Below are 15,179 nucleotides of genomic sequence, written 5' to 3' on the forward strand. Positions count from 1 at the left end.
CCTCTATTAATGACGAGTAGTACGCTGCTCTGGCATTACGGAGGGCCTTCCTACAAGTTTTAAGACTATCTTGCCAAATTAAACGAGAATTTTCCAGTTTGGTGGAACGCCAATTCCTCTCAAGTTTCCGCGATATTTGCTTTAATTTGCGAGTTTCAGTATTATACCATGGAGCTAACCGTCTTTGTTTTAGTATTTTCTTTTTTAGAGGGGCTACAGAGTCGAGTGTCATTCGCAGCGAGCCTGCAGCACTATCAACAAGATGATCAATTTGGGAGGGTATGAAATTAGCATAGGAGTCCTCTGTTACTTTGTGACTAGATAATGAATTTAGAGCTGATGGAATCGCATCCTTAAATTTAGCTACAGCACTATCAGACAGACATCTTGTATAGAAATTTTTGCCCAATGGCGAGTAGTTCAGCAATACAAACTCAAAAGTTATGAAACAGTGGTCGGACAAAGAGGGATTCTGTGGGAACACCACTAAATGTTCAATTTCAATACCATACACCAAAACAAGGTCGAGGGTGTGGTTAAAACAGTGAGTCGGTTCATGAACACTCTGAGAGAAGCCGATGGAATCTAACAGAGAGATGAACGCAGTACTGAAGCTGTCATTCTCAACGTCCACGTGAATATTAAAATCCCCTACAATAATAACTTTGTCCGTTTTAAGGACTAAAGTTGACAAAAACTCTGCAAATTCAGATAAGAATTCAGAGTACGGGCCAGGTGCTCGGTACACTATAACGAAGAGAATTGGTTGCAGTGATTTCCAACTTGGGTGCGAAAGACCAAGAACAAGGCTTTCAAATGAGTTATAGTTTGGTTTAGGTTTAGAGCTGATTAGTAGGCTAGAGTCGAAGATAGCTGCAACTCCACCTCCTCGGCCTGTGCCTCGAGGAATGTGAGTATTAATATGACTGAGGGGTGGATTCATTTAGGCTAACATATTCTCCATCACCCAGCCAGGTTTCAGTAAGACAAAATAAATCAATATCATAATCTGATATTAGTTCATTTACTAGTACACCTTTAGAAGAGAGAGATCTGATGTTTAAGAGTCCACATTTAACTCTCCTATTAGTTTGCACTATTGCTCTTTTGGTTTTAATTTTTATGAGGTTTTTATGCACAGCTCTTCTTCTGTTTACCTTTGATTTAAATAATTTCGATGGTCGGGGGACAGACACCGTCACTATAGGATTTTCACTAAGTAACTCCTGAAATGGAGGAGCAGAGAGGTGTGTTAGACTGCGATTCTGCCTCCTGGTCTCAACTCTGGGTTGTCATGGATTTGGTCCACTAATAAACTTGGCCAGATTTCTAGAAATGAGAGCTGCTCCTTCCCAAGTGGGATGGATGCCGTCTCTCCAAATCAGACCAGGTCTTCCCCAGAAAGTCTGCCAATGATCTACAAAGCCCACATCACATAAACACAATCCCAGGTTTCTGTTTAAGACTGTGGATCAGCTGGTAAACCCAACCCCTCCTTGTGCCTCAGCTGGAAGTAATGATGACTGTGAATTGTTTTTATCTTATTTTACCAATAAGGTGGTGTCAATCAGAGCCCCTATTACCCCCGCGGCCTCTTACTCAGAGGTTCCTCACCAGCAACAAGAGAGTTTTAACCAGTTTTATCCCATCGACTTGTCTGAGCTTTTGAAAACAGTATCACAAATGAGAGTGTCCTCCAGCCCACTTGATGTAATACCTACAAAGTTTTTACTGAAAGTAATGGATTCTGTTGGGCCCCATTTGATCTCTGTTTTCAACAGCTCCCTATCTACTGGTTGTGTCCCTGATTATTTTAAAACGGCTTGCGTGAACCCACTTTTAAAGAAACCTGGTTTAGATCCCTCCCTCCCACAAAATTTTAGACCAATTTTAAAACTGCCTTTTATTGCAAAGATTCTAGAAAGAATTGTGTCCAAACAGCTGCTCACTGTACTGGAAAATAACAAAATATTTGAAAAGTTTCAGTCTGGTTTTAGGAAGTACCACAGCACTGAGACTGCCCTGCTTAAAGTCACCAATGACCTTTTAATGTCTGCTGATGAAGGCATGTGCTCAGTCCTTGTACTCCTGGACCTCAGCGCTGCTTTTGACACCATTGATCACAACATCATGTTAGACAGACTGAGGCACTGGGTGGGGATCTCTGGTACTGCCCTAGAATGGTTTTCATCCTACCTGTCAAATAGGAAGTTTTGTGTGTCTGTAAACAACTATGTCTCATCGTTCTGTCCAGTTAAATATGGTGTGCCTCAGGGGTCGGTCTTAAGATCCATTTTTTTTTCCTTGTATCTGCTTCCCCTTGGACATATTATCCATAAACATGGTATTTCTTTTCATATTTATGCTGATGACACACAAATGTACTTGCCTGTCAGATCCACAGACCCTGGAATGCTGAGTTCACTTAACAACTGCCTTAAAAAATGGATGTCAAATAATTTCCTCCAGCTGAACTCAGACAAAACAGAAATTCTGGTCATCGGGTCCCAGCTGATGGCAAAACAAATACTGCCATCTGCTGGTTCCCTAGTAAAGAGGTTTCCACGTACCTGACCTTAGGGGATCATCCCCCTGCATATGGAATATGTAACAGTGGAGAGATAGTCTCTCCACTTAGAGAACCAAGGTTACAAAAACTATTGTCTGTGAATCATCGACCCACCCACAAATGCAGTTTGAAACCATGCAAAGAGGAAACTGTTTATAAACCAGATCCAGAAACTTTTGCAGCCTGCTGTGGACCTGAGCTCATTTATAGGAGTCAAAATTTTTATTTATGTTTGGAAATCATGGACGCTGTGTCCTCCGGGCTAAAGAGGAGAAGGACCATCTGTCTTTTAATAAGTGAACAGTGTAAAAACCAGCATCTGTGATGGTATCGGAGTGCATTAGTGCACATGGCATGGGTGCTGAACAATATAGGTTTTGGAGCAACGTATGCTGCCAAGTAGACAACATGTTTTGCTTATTTCAGCAAGACAATGAAAACAAATTCTGCATGTGTTGTCAGAGTGCTACATTCATCTCAAAACTGTATTGCTTCAAAAGAAAATGTCTTGCACTGTGAAACTGAAACTGAAAACGTGTGGTTTAAGGGCCGGAAGAGACTAAGGGGAGGTTCTCTTAAGATACGTGCGTCTTCATAATGAAAATTACATAACTTATGTCTACATAGATTTCTCCCTTAGTCCAAGGCTCATATTCAGTCTTTCACTTTGTTCCAGGACCCAACAACACAGGTACTATGCTTCTGTTCCATTCATCCTCAAATGTGTTAATGTGTGTTTCCTGTGATTGTGACAGTGCTTTATATCTGTCTGTTTTAATACCAGCATCGTGATTATTGAAGAATAAAAATAGGACCATTGTACGAACTGATGTCAACATGACAAAATGAATCATATTTTAAGCTTTTTTTCATTGTGTTCCAGGTGTTTTTGTTTTTTTAGTTTTGAATAAATTCTGATAATATCTAATTTTGATGTATTTAACTATTTTATCCTACAGCCATGGGAGATAAACCCTCCAAATCAAATGCATCCAAAACTTCTCCACGTAAGATTGTCAAAAAAAATTTCTTATTTTTGGATTATTACATATTGATGCAAGAAGAACTGTGTTTTTTCATTATCTTTTGTCTCATGTGAACATGTGTTGTGTATTTGTCAGTTCTCAACGAACCATGGAGGACAATAAACTGGGGGTCAGTGTGTCCATACCATCAATGTTAGCTTGAAATTGAAATCTTTCACAGCAGAAACCGCAGAAATTTCCTTGTGATTGATTGTTTGTTTTTCCCTTTTTCCTTGTTTGATGTACTCCTGATTAATTTCTCTGTTAATATGTGACATATGTGGGAGTTTTGTCTATACTCTGATGTAATGTTTCCTTCCTTGAGCAGAGACAAACAGAGCAATCTACAGTATGTGAAGAACTACAAACCTCATGATGGAGGCCAGCAGCTCAGGATTCTTCTTCATGGATCAGTTGGAGCTGGAAAGTCCAGTTTCATCAACTCTTTTCAAAGCCTGTTACATGGCAGAATGTACACACTGGCTTTGGCAGATAACATCTCTCACGACAGTTTCACCAGGAAGGTATGAAGAACCTTTCATTGTGTTGATAAAGAAAATATCACAAATTCATTATTCCCTAATAAAAACATAGCAATTATATGGTGTATTATTATAACTTCATTACTTCATTATTATTATATCATTTTCAACCAGCAAATACAAATTGCCTTCTAGAGGTTTCTGCCTTTGCAGTGGGAATAAAAGTAAATAAAGTGTTATAACAAAAGTCAAGGTACATTGAGAACATCAGCAGTTGGGATATTTTCCAAAATGCAATGCCAAATGCAATATCTGTGATTTGTTAATTCATGTGAAAATTTATTTAACTGACAAATATACAAAGAACAGTTTTTCAATAATTTTACTGACCAGCTTAATTGTATTTTGTAAATATAAACAACATTTAGACAGATGCATGTTTACCATTGGGTTACATCACATTTCCTTTTAATAACACTTTCTAATGGTTTGGGAAGTGAAGAAACTAATTGTGACAGTTTAGCAATTGGAATTTTTGTCCATTCTTGCCTGATACAAAACTTCAGCTGCTCAACAGTCTGTGGTCACTGTTCCCCTTCGAGGGAACTCGAACTGCGTCGGTTACGACACTATGGAAACGCCTCTAGGCGAAGCAGGTCTGAACGTGAATGAAATCACTCCAATCCTATTGGCCTGTTGCTAGAACGGTAAGGTGTGACGGAATAACCGGAGGAGTATAAAGCACACCTGTACACACTCATCATTAGCTTTTTTCTATTCAGCAGGCGCTCTGTATGTTGTTTGAAGAAAGCTCCAGTCCTACAAGCAGTGTGTCTTACCTGAAGAAGAAGTCTACCAGCATGTCCGGCAATCAGATGTACAGAAGGTGTGTTTTTCTTGCCCTCGGTACATCACGGATGGAGATTCTCATGAGATGTGTGTCTCATGTTTGGGGATGGAGCACGCCCGGGCAGCTCTCGAGGGGGCTGCCTGCGCCCGTTGTGAAGCCCTTTCCGTGCGGGTACTGAGGTACAGCATGGCTCTCTTTCCGAGGATGGCCGGATGTGCTTTCCCTGTGGTGCGGGCCCTGCGGCCGCTGAGGCAGCCCGGCGGCTTCACTCATGGGTTCACAGCGTGATCTGTCGGAGGATTTCGGGACGGCTGAGGCTTTTTCCCGACCTTCATCCGCCGGCTCCGACGCTTCCTTTCCTCGTTCGGGAGCCCGTTTTCGGCTTCTCCCGCTCGCGGTTTTGGATCCGGAGACGATGCAGCAATCCGACTCCGAGGAGGCGGACGTGCTCAGCGCAGTGGACGATGACTTCCGGGTGTCGGGGCGGCGTCATCTGGCCGCGCCCGACTATGACGTGCTGCTGGAGGTGGTGACTAGAGCCATGGCTAAGCTCAAACATCAACTGGCCACAGGAGGAGCAGACACCACAGGCTAGTGGTAGCTTGATGAAAGGTTTCTTAAGCACCACACGCCACCTCCACGCCGGTCTCTGCCATTCTTCCTGATTTACATGATGAGTAAATCATGGGGCAGACCCTTCTCTACATGGCTTTCCACACCCCGATCACTGAACTAAAAGCAAAAGAAAAAAAGAAAAATAGAAGAGACAGTAATGTGATGGGGGTTAGGGACCGTGGTTATGGGAGGATGCCTCGGGTGGAGGATGAGCTTGCGAGCTATCTCTCCCCTCGACTTGCGTCCTCCCTGGAGAAGCCGGCATTACCATCCAAACCATGTCGCACCACATCCACGCTTGTGGGGAAGGCGTACATGGCAGCGGGCCAGGCAGGTGCGAGCTTGCACACCACGGTGCTTCAAGCCTACCAAGCCAACCTGCTACAGGAGATGGTTCAGAGGGGGGGTCCCTCCGAGGAAGATCTGGCGGAGCTTCGCAGAACCACAAAGCGTTAGACGCAGTGCGAAGCGTTCCGCCAGTACCTCCCTCGCCGGTCTGGACCCAAGGCAGCTGAGGCTGCCAGGCGTAGGTCCCTTCCCTCTACGAGCTCCTACGGAGAGGAGGGAAGCAGAGTGTCGCTTCTCGGGGGCCCCCCGAGGAGCTGGGGCAACGAGACGGCGCTCTCACCCTCAGCCGTCTGAGAGACGCGATCTGAGGACCGTCATCCAGTCCCGACGGAGCTCAGGGAAGACCGGGGTAGGGGAGTCTTTCTCCCCTCCCGCACCCCCCCCCCCACCCCCCCCGGAGGCCGACCGAGGTCCCCTCCGCCGTGGCAACAGGTGATGTTATCCCGCCGTTTACACGTTCAGGACGCACCTGCCACCACCGAGTCCGCGCCGTACTGCCTGCCCCGAGGGTCTGCAGGCGGACGGCATCCCGACTCACTCACCGTGGATCTTCGGCGGCTCCCCCCTGCCGTTCTGGGGCTTCAGGGGTCCACCAGAAGATCACACGAGACACCGACCACCAGCCCCGAGGGGCTGGTTCCGTTGGCAGACTTTGCAGACGCTTGGCGGAGCCTGACGAACATTTCTCCGCGGGTCCTGCGCACTGCCATAGATGGGTATCGACTACAGTTCAAAACCCGCCCTCCAAATTCAACAGAAGAGAGGGGGTGGTTTGGACTGTGGTCCGCCCGGAGCAAGGTCCGGTGTTGGGACAGGAAGTTTGTACTCTGCTGAGGAAAGGGGCCGTGGAACGTGTCTCCCCCCCAGACAGAGACGCCGGTTCTACAGCCGGTACTTCATAGTCCCCAAGAAGGACGGAGGGCTGCGTGCCCTATTTTGGATCTGCGGGTTCTAACCGGTCTCTGAGGAGATTCAGGTTAAAGATGCTCATCATCCCCGCCACCGTGACGCACATCCAATCTGAGGATTGGTTCGTCACGATAGATCTAAAGGACGCCTATTTCCAGGTCTCCATCCGTCCTTCTCACAGGAAGTTCTTGAGGTTTGCCTTCGGGGGTGTGGCTTACCAGTATCGGGTTCTTCCATTCGGCCTGGCACTTCCCCTAGCACATTCACCAAGTGTATGGATGCAGCACTGGCCCCGCTGAGGCTCCGGGGCATCCGGATTTCAACTTCATCGACGACTGGCTCATCCTAGCCCAGTCTCGAGAGTTGGCAGTTCGGCATCGAGATGTCATTCTGGCTCGTCTGCGGCGTTTAGGGCTGAGGCTCAACGCAAAGACGAGCGTGCTGGCGCCCACCCAACGGGCTACGTTCCTAGGGGTTGCATGGGATTCGACAACGATGCGGGCACAATTGTCTCCGGCACGTGTCGACACCATATTGGCTGCCGTGAAAGGGGTGAAGTTAGGCCACGGCATCACTATGAAACACTTTCAACGAGTGTTGGGTCTCCTGGCGGCTGCGTCCAGCGTAATACCATCTGGACTGCTGCACATGAGACCCCTGCAGTGGTGGCTAAGGAACAAGGGTTTTTCCCCGAGGGGAATCCTCTCCGTCTGGTTTGGGTTACGCACAAGCGTCTTCGTTCCCTATCAGTTTGGAAGGAAACTTGGTTCCTGTCCCAGGGGCCCGTGCTGGGAGGGTCTTGTCGCGGGCTGGTTCTTTCGACAGACGCCTCCCTCACGGGCTGGGGCGCGGTCATGGACGGCCGCTTTGCAAGGGGATCCTGGCAGGTGCATCGATCCGAGTGGCATATCAACTGTCTCGAGATGTTGGCGGTGTTCCAGGCTCTAAGGAGTTTCCTGCCCGATCTCCAAGGCCACCACGTCCTGGTTCGCTCCGAGGAGAACAACACAGCGGTGGTGGCCTATCTGAATCACCAGGGCGGTCTGCGCTCGCGCCCTCTGGACAGACTGGCGCGTCAGATCCTCCTGTGGTCCCAGCAGAGGTTACTATCGCTCAGGGCGATGTATCTCCTGGGGACGCAGAATCAGGGAGCAGACCTGCTGTTGAGGCAGGGGCTGAGGCCCGGGGAATGGAGACTTCACCCCGAAGTGGTTCGAGCCCCATAGACGTGGATCTGTTTGCGTCTCAAGAGACTACGCACTGCCCGCTATGGTTTCTCTCGTTCCTCCAGCCCCGTTGGGTCTGGACGCCATGGTACATTCGTGGCCGAGGCTACGTCTGTACGCTTTTCCCCCAGTCGCTCTGCTCCCGGGGTTCTGGAGCGGGTCCGCCAGGACTATGTCGGCCTACTGCTCGTAGCCCCGTTCTGGCCAACCCGGGTGTGGTTCTTGGACATCATGTCGCTCCTGGACGGCCCGCCGTGGCGGGTCCCTCTGAGGAGAGACCTGCTGTCCCAGGCGCAGGGCCGGGTTCTTCACCCTTGCCCCGCCATATGGCGACTGTGGGTCTGGCCCCTGAGGGGGCACAGTACCTAGAGGCGGGTCTAACAGCCGGAGCAGTCGAGACCCTCCTGAGCTCCAGGGCCCCGTCCACACGGAGGATGTACGGCCTGAAGTGGAGTGTTTTCTCCACTTGGTGTAGGGAGCGGTCGGTGGACCCTGTTACCTGCCCGGTGGTTCAGGTACTTGAGTTCCTCCAGGACCGGTTCTCTGCTGGTCTTTCCCCTTCCACCCTCAAGGTGTACGTGGCAGCTATTTCATCTTTCCACACCCCTCTGAGGGAGGGGTTCTTGGGGAAACTTCCCTTGGTTGTACTTTTCCTCCGTGGTGCCCGGAGGATGAGACCTGCGACTCGGTCCAAGGTTCCCACTTGGGATCTGGCAGTGGTTCTTGGGGCGTTGGCTGAGGCCCCCTTCAAACCCCTGGAGTCAGCTGAGGCTAAGCACTTGACCCTCAAGATGGCCTTTCTCCTTGCTATCACCTCTCTGAGGAGGGTGGGGGAGCTCCAAGCGCTTTCGGTTTCCCCGCAAGCCTGGAGTTTGCCCCGGGGAATATTAGGGCTATCCTGCACCCTCGTTCAGGATACATCCCTAAAGTGCCTTCTTGTGCGGCAGGGTCCACAGTGCTGCAGGCATTTCATCCTCCACCTCATGTGACGGCGGAGGACGGGAGACTTCATCTGCTCTGCCCTGTCAGAGCACTGAGTATTTACACTCTGAGGTCCTCCCGTGGAGGAAGGCTGACCAGCTGCTAGTGTGTTTTGGGTCTCCCAGGGCCGGGCTCCCTGCATCCAAACATACTATTAGCAACTGGATTGTTCAGACTATTTCCCTGGCCTATCAGGTGCGCGGTTTGCCTTCACCTGTGGCTGTGAGGGCTCATTCTACCAGAGGCAAGGCGGGCTCTCGAGCCCTCCTTTCCGGGGCCTCTTGCAGGATGTTGTTTAGCGGCTGGCTGGGCCACTCCGCACACATTCATTCGGTTTTACAGTCTTGACCTTCCTTCGGCACCTGGCACTCGTGCGCTCTCCTCTTAGTAGTGCCACTTTTATTGCACACAGGGGCAGGCGGGGTTTTCGGCACGGTTTAGTGGGTATCTCGTTCCCATAGTGTCGTAACCGACGCAGTTCGAGTTCCCTCGAAGGGGAACGTCTCGGGTTACGTATGTAACCCTGGTTCCCCGAGAAGGGGAACGAGAGACTGCGTCGGTCCGCCGCACCTCTCTCCCCGCCTGAAGCGCCTGCTTCATAGTTTAAGCTAATGATGAGTGTGTACAGGTGTGCTTTATACTCCTCCGGTTATTCCGTCACACCTTACCGTTCTAGCAACAGGCCAATAGGATTGGAGTGATTTCATTCACGTTCAGACCTGCTTCGCCTAGAGGCGTTCCCATAGTGTCGTAACCGACGCAGTCTCTCGTTCCCCTTCTCGGGGAACCAGGGTTACATACGTAACCCGAGACGTTCTATGATTCTCCTCTTAATGATGCTCCATACATGTTCAGTAGGAGATATATCTGGACTAGCAGCAGGCCAGTCAGGCGCACACACACTCTGTGTCTATGAAGCCACACTGTTGTAGCCCATGCTGAATGAGGCCTGACCTCTTGTAGCCACAACAACCTTAGTTAAAGCAGCCAATAAACCAGAGGTGTAATGACAACTGTCTGGGAGATGAGTATGATATTTTGTTTGAATGTAAGAATGAAAGCATAATCAATTTCAGAGCAAGGTATTTGCAGTCCTATGTAAGGTTCCCCTTATATGCATAAATTCATTTAGTTGCTACAATCAGATTAGTCAAAATTTATTGGGAAACTGGGCGTCTTTTTGAAGAATGTTCTTCCTCTGTTTATGCAATATTTGCTGTTTTGTGCTAATCCAGCTGTATGCTGGATCTGTCTGTTTGTTGTTATTTGTTATTTGTGCTCCATACCATATGATTGTGGTCCTGAGCCTATAAATAAATTTTCCATTTGACATCACTAACAATTTTATCATGAATTTTGGCACAAAATGAACCACAACACCTAACCCCCTACTTGCAAAGGCTGAACCTTTTGCGGATGCTACTTTTATGTCATGACATAACCTGCTACCATTTAGCCTGGTTTTTGTGCAGTCTACCAAACAGATGTTACTTGCACTTTTCGATCTTATTTCAACTCTGTCCCAACTTTTGCTGAGTGTGTTGCAGGTGTGAAATTCTAACTTTGTTTATATTCACAAAATACAATTACACTGGTCAGAAGATTATTGAAAATATGTTTTTTGTAGGCCTACTTTTTCAGTTAAATAAAGGTTCAAATGAATTAACAAATCACAGATTTCTACGCATTTTTGAAAATATATAAACTTTTCTGGAAATGTTTGTTTTTGTAAAACTATAGAAAGGAGATCATAGCATTATGTTGTAAGACAAGAACCTATTACTCAAGAAGGTAAGTTTCTGAAAATTTGCAGCAGTGACACAGCTACTGCAAATGAACTGTTAGAACCCACAATCAGCAGGAAGCACTGAAACTGCGGAAGCTTCATAGCTCAACTGACTTCCTGTTTTTGCTGCCCTTGTGGTTAGGGTATGATCAAGTTTAGGCAACTACAACTGCTTCAACGTCTCAGTAAAAAAGAAAGAGAAACCAGCTTTGACTGTTGTGATAGAAGATGTGTGATTTTAGAATGTATTAAATGTGTGTATATGCAATATATATAGCTAGATTATATTATATAGCAAGGTCAAAACTGTTAAATGACTAAGTTAACTGTCAGTATATATTTCACTTTTCACAACTTCACATTTTCTGTTCTGTTTGTAATGTGCTGTGTTATTGTGAACATAAAACTAGAGCTGCCACTTGTTCCACACAACAAGAACTAACGAGTGTTTATCGAAGTCTCATCGAAAGCATTCTAACTTTTAATATATGTACGTGGTATGGCAATAATCTTTCTAAATTCCTAATGTCTCTACACTGGATAACTTTCTGGTATGGTGTGTACTGTGTATGTTGTGTTATTTATTTTTTGTATTATGATTTTTAAAGATGGGGTTTTTAAACCCCAAAGTCAATTTTCCACATTTGTGGACAATAAAGGCATTCGAACCAAACTGGAAAAAAGGGGTCTTATACTGTTTACTGTATGCTGTGTGCTTTTCTCCATATGTTTTTTTTTACAGTACACAACCTATAAGATCCAAAAAGAAAGTCCAGAGTCCTTTTACCCTTTTATCCTCAGTGACATCATGGGCCTGCAAACAACCAATGGTGTCCAAGTGGAAGACATCAAACTGGCTTTGAAGGGACATGTGAAGGACGGTTACAGGGTAAAGTTGCTACAAACTTTGCAGACTTTTCTCACAACTGAGCTCATATGATTAATTTGAATGATATTATTTATTTATACATATTGTAACTGTAAATTAACTTGATTTTAAAACAATTTCCAGTTCAAACCTGAATCACCGTTGTCAGAGGGAGATCAATTCTACAACAAATATCCCACTGCCAATGACAAAGTGCACGTTCTGGTCTGTGTCATTAACGCCAACACAGTGTCTCGAATGACAGAGTTAACTGTGCAGAATATTCGGAACGTCAGGATGGAAGCCAGCAACCTGGGTGAGAGCAGGAATCTCTGTTTATTCTTCTCTTTATTGGATATTTAATGAAACACACTGATTGGTACTCCACTCAAAATGTTTGAAAGTATGGAAGACTCCCCTCCTGCAGCTGTTTGTAGTTTCCATCATCACAGAGAAGAGCAGCTGTGGTCAGTTTCAGTTTATATCAGTTACATGATTCAGTAGTTTTGTGTTCTCCTGGCAGGAATTCCTCAAGTGGCCATCCTCACCAAAATTGATGAGGCCTGCCCTGAAATCAAACAAGATTTAAAGAACGTCTACAGGAGCAAGTTCCTGAAGAATAAGGTTGGTTTAATAGGTAATATTATGAATTCGCAGAGGTGGAATCACATTTGAAGTTTGAGTCAAAACGTTTTCAATATTTGCGCACTGTCCGACTTTTTCTCTCCTTATACTGATTCTGTTATGCTTAAATTACTATTATTACTTATATGCATGCTTAATACTCAACCTTCTTTGTTATTATACTGTCCAATATGCTGTTGAATTGTTTTCTTCTTGTTCCCTTCCCAAAGTTTCAAGGCTGAGAAAGGCTCCTCTGTAGACAAAACATTTGTGCCATTGTCTTAAAAAGTTTATGCAGCTCTTTCCACATGGTACACATCTGAGCCAGCTGAACTCTGTTCTTTTCTCATTTTTAATAAATTAGCCCAAAACAACAGTTTGTTATTATTGTAATTTTATTTGTTCAATTCTCCACTGGGAAATATACAATTTAAACGACACTTGCAAAATGCATGGATCGGTTACGTTTGGCCAACACCTGATCCACTTAATAAAGTTGTTATCAGTTGTCCAGTCCAGATTGGTGCAGTGAGCACAAAAAGCCTTTAAAACTCTGAGATGTGAACTGAGCTGTTGATCTTTTTAAATGTAGATGGAGCAGTTCAGTGCAGAAGTGGGTATTCCCATGAACTGCATCTTCCCTGTGAAGAACTACCATGAAGAAATCAACCTCAACAATGATGTTGACTCGCTGCTCCTGAGCGCACTGACAAACATCATCAACTTTGGAGAAGACGGCATCAACTTCAAAAAGAGTCAGTCTGAATGTTGAGACAGATGTACGGGTATGCTCCTAAATGTTCTCAGATAACAGAGGTCCTGCATACTCAGCAGCTATAATACCAGGTGTGTGCTTCATGTAAAGTGCTGCCAGTGAATAATGTAGCCAGAAGTTCCTTTTTACTGGTGGTGTTCAGCTTCATGTTGGGTCAGCAGGACATTTTTATGGATCAGGGTAACAGATTGATAATGTCATTTGAAATGGCATTGTTACTTTAAGCTGTTTTTGTTTTTTGATGTGGAGTCTTTTTTTATTTCTTTAATTGTGGTGATGTGCTTTTGGATTTTAGTCTCATGCTTCTTTCTGTTTTCTTTGTTTTCTAACATCGTGGGGCCATGTTCAAAACAAATGTTTTCCTTTAGATATTCTTACTGTGTCTGATAATCTATAAAATCAATCAATCAATGTTTGAATGCAGCATAAAAAGGCTGTATTTCATTATAAACAATCAGGTTTTATAACAATCTTGTATATGAATTCCTGATTTTTTGAATATTTGTATGTTTTAGTGTAAAGCCCCTGAAAACGTGGCTTCAAATATTTTTAATATTTCTTCCCAACATTAAATATTTATGACTAAATTAGCAACAATTAAGGTTTTAAAAAAACAAAACAAACATCTTTTGATATTATTTCTGAAGAATCTAACAGTCAGAACCTGAGCTAATCTGGTTCTATAGGAGTGTGTGTGTGTGTGTGTGTGTGTGTGTGTGTGTGTGTGTGTGTGTGTGTGTTTGATCAAATTTAACTGACTGACTATTTGAGTCCTGCCCACTCAAATCAGAGAAATTGTGAAATAACTAAAAGTGCTAAACTTTTGCAGAATCATGTAAGATTTCATCGCTTATAATGAGTAGCTCTGAGAAAAACTAAAAGGGGTTCGTTATACTGTATCAACATTACTTCACAATCAATGTCTTTTAAGAAATTTTGGGCACTAATATGTATATATACAGTATAAACCAGCTGGGGAATGACGTGTCCTCATCCCTGTCGCAGTGCAGTGTGTGAAGCGTTCTTCTTCCTCTGTGATCAATACCTGACAGAGAGTTTGTTACAGGACTTCCTGTCGCTGTGAGCCTTAAATATACGTGTGTGACTCTCTAAATATACATGTATTTGTACATTTGGTTTTCTCCATCGCCTCTGGAAAAGGCATCAACAGGAAAGCTGCACAATGTAAAGCTTCAGACATTTTGTTTTATTGCTGCATAAAGAAAAAAAATGACACATTCATCAAGACGATTCTATTGTTCCTGTTTGTTTGTGTTGTAAATGCTATTTTTATCTTCTCTTTAAGGTGGAATGTGCAGGAATAAGTGTCTTTATAAGTTACTGAATTTTAATTTTAACAGAACAAAGTGAAGTCTTAGCAGTGAGCTGCTCTCATAACTTTAATTAACTTTTTAGTGGACTTCTTTATCTAGAATAATAACACATCTTTACAGACTTTTGTTTTGTTCACTTATGAGAGATGAGTAATTAAAATCAGAATTTACATTAACTCTCATTTTGATTAATCTCTCCTCTACCTCAGAAATGCTCATATCTGCTCATCACATGGACACAGCGCCTCTCTCAGGCTGAAACACATCGTTACAGCTTCCAGGCAGCAGCCTGGTAAAAGACATTACTAAGCTTTAAACATTTTACTAAACATTTCTTCTCAATTTCTCAAGTCAAACGGTTGGCGTCCCTTTTTCACCACTTCTGCGGCAAATCACTTCAGTCAAACATGGTTACACAGACAACCTTAAACTGTTTGTATTTTATGTGTTTTGAATTTAGTTGTCAAAATCTCACAGTGAAGTCTGTTTAGCAGCCGTGAATTAACAAGAAACCTCAAACTCCTGCGAGAAGCTCTGACCTGCAGGAAGTAAACCACGGTTGCTGATGCTGATCAGTCTGACAACAACAGTTTTAGGTCTGTATGATTTCAAATACAGGATCAATAAACTTACAACAATACCATTTGTATTAAAGACTAACTTCTGTATTTTTCTCACTGGGCCCTATTTTACCATGTTCTTGTGTCTACTGGACTAATTGGGACATTTTTTGAAATTGGTCCAGTATCACTCTGGTCAAAGTCACCAGACTCAGTTTGAAAGTATT

The 15,179-nt window shown here is 44.7% G+C and overlaps 2 protein-coding genes across 2 annotated transcripts in view; both read left to right on the top strand.

The window, feature by feature from the left end:
- Window positions 1–14,307, top strand: part of LOC119909429 — a 33,169-nt gene extending 18,862 nt beyond the window's left edge. The window contains exon 7 of the mRNA XM_038727677.1: window positions 13,059–14,307. The gene's annotated coding sequence lies outside the window, so the exon portion shown is untranslated. The remainder of the gene's footprint in view (window positions 1–13,058) is intronic.
- On the top strand, window positions 3,153–14,304 carry LOC119909419 (interferon-induced protein 44-like). The gene is made up of 8 exons (XM_038727646.1): window positions 3,153–3,260; window positions 3,529–3,576; window positions 3,691–3,724; window positions 3,923–4,118; window positions 11,534–11,680; window positions 11,804–11,975; window positions 12,183–12,283; window positions 12,876–14,304. Exons 2-8 carry the CDS (start codon window positions 3,531–3,533, stop codon window positions 13,053–13,055), a joined length of 876 nt encoding a protein of 291 aa, XP_038583574.1. The 5' UTR covers window positions 3,153–3,260; window positions 3,529–3,530; the 3' UTR covers window positions 13,056–14,304.
- Window positions 14,308–15,179: the final 872 nt, after the last annotated feature.

This window comes from Micropterus salmoides, unplaced genomic scaffold (assembly GCF_014851395.1).
Source record: "Micropterus salmoides isolate LMB-PRFRI ecotype aquatic unplaced genomic scaffold, ASM1485139v1 Ms_hic_scaffold_18, whole genome shotgun sequence".
In the NCBI taxonomy this organism is placed as follows: domain Eukaryota; kingdom Metazoa; phylum Chordata; class Actinopteri; order Centrarchiformes; family Centrarchidae; genus Micropterus; species Micropterus salmoides.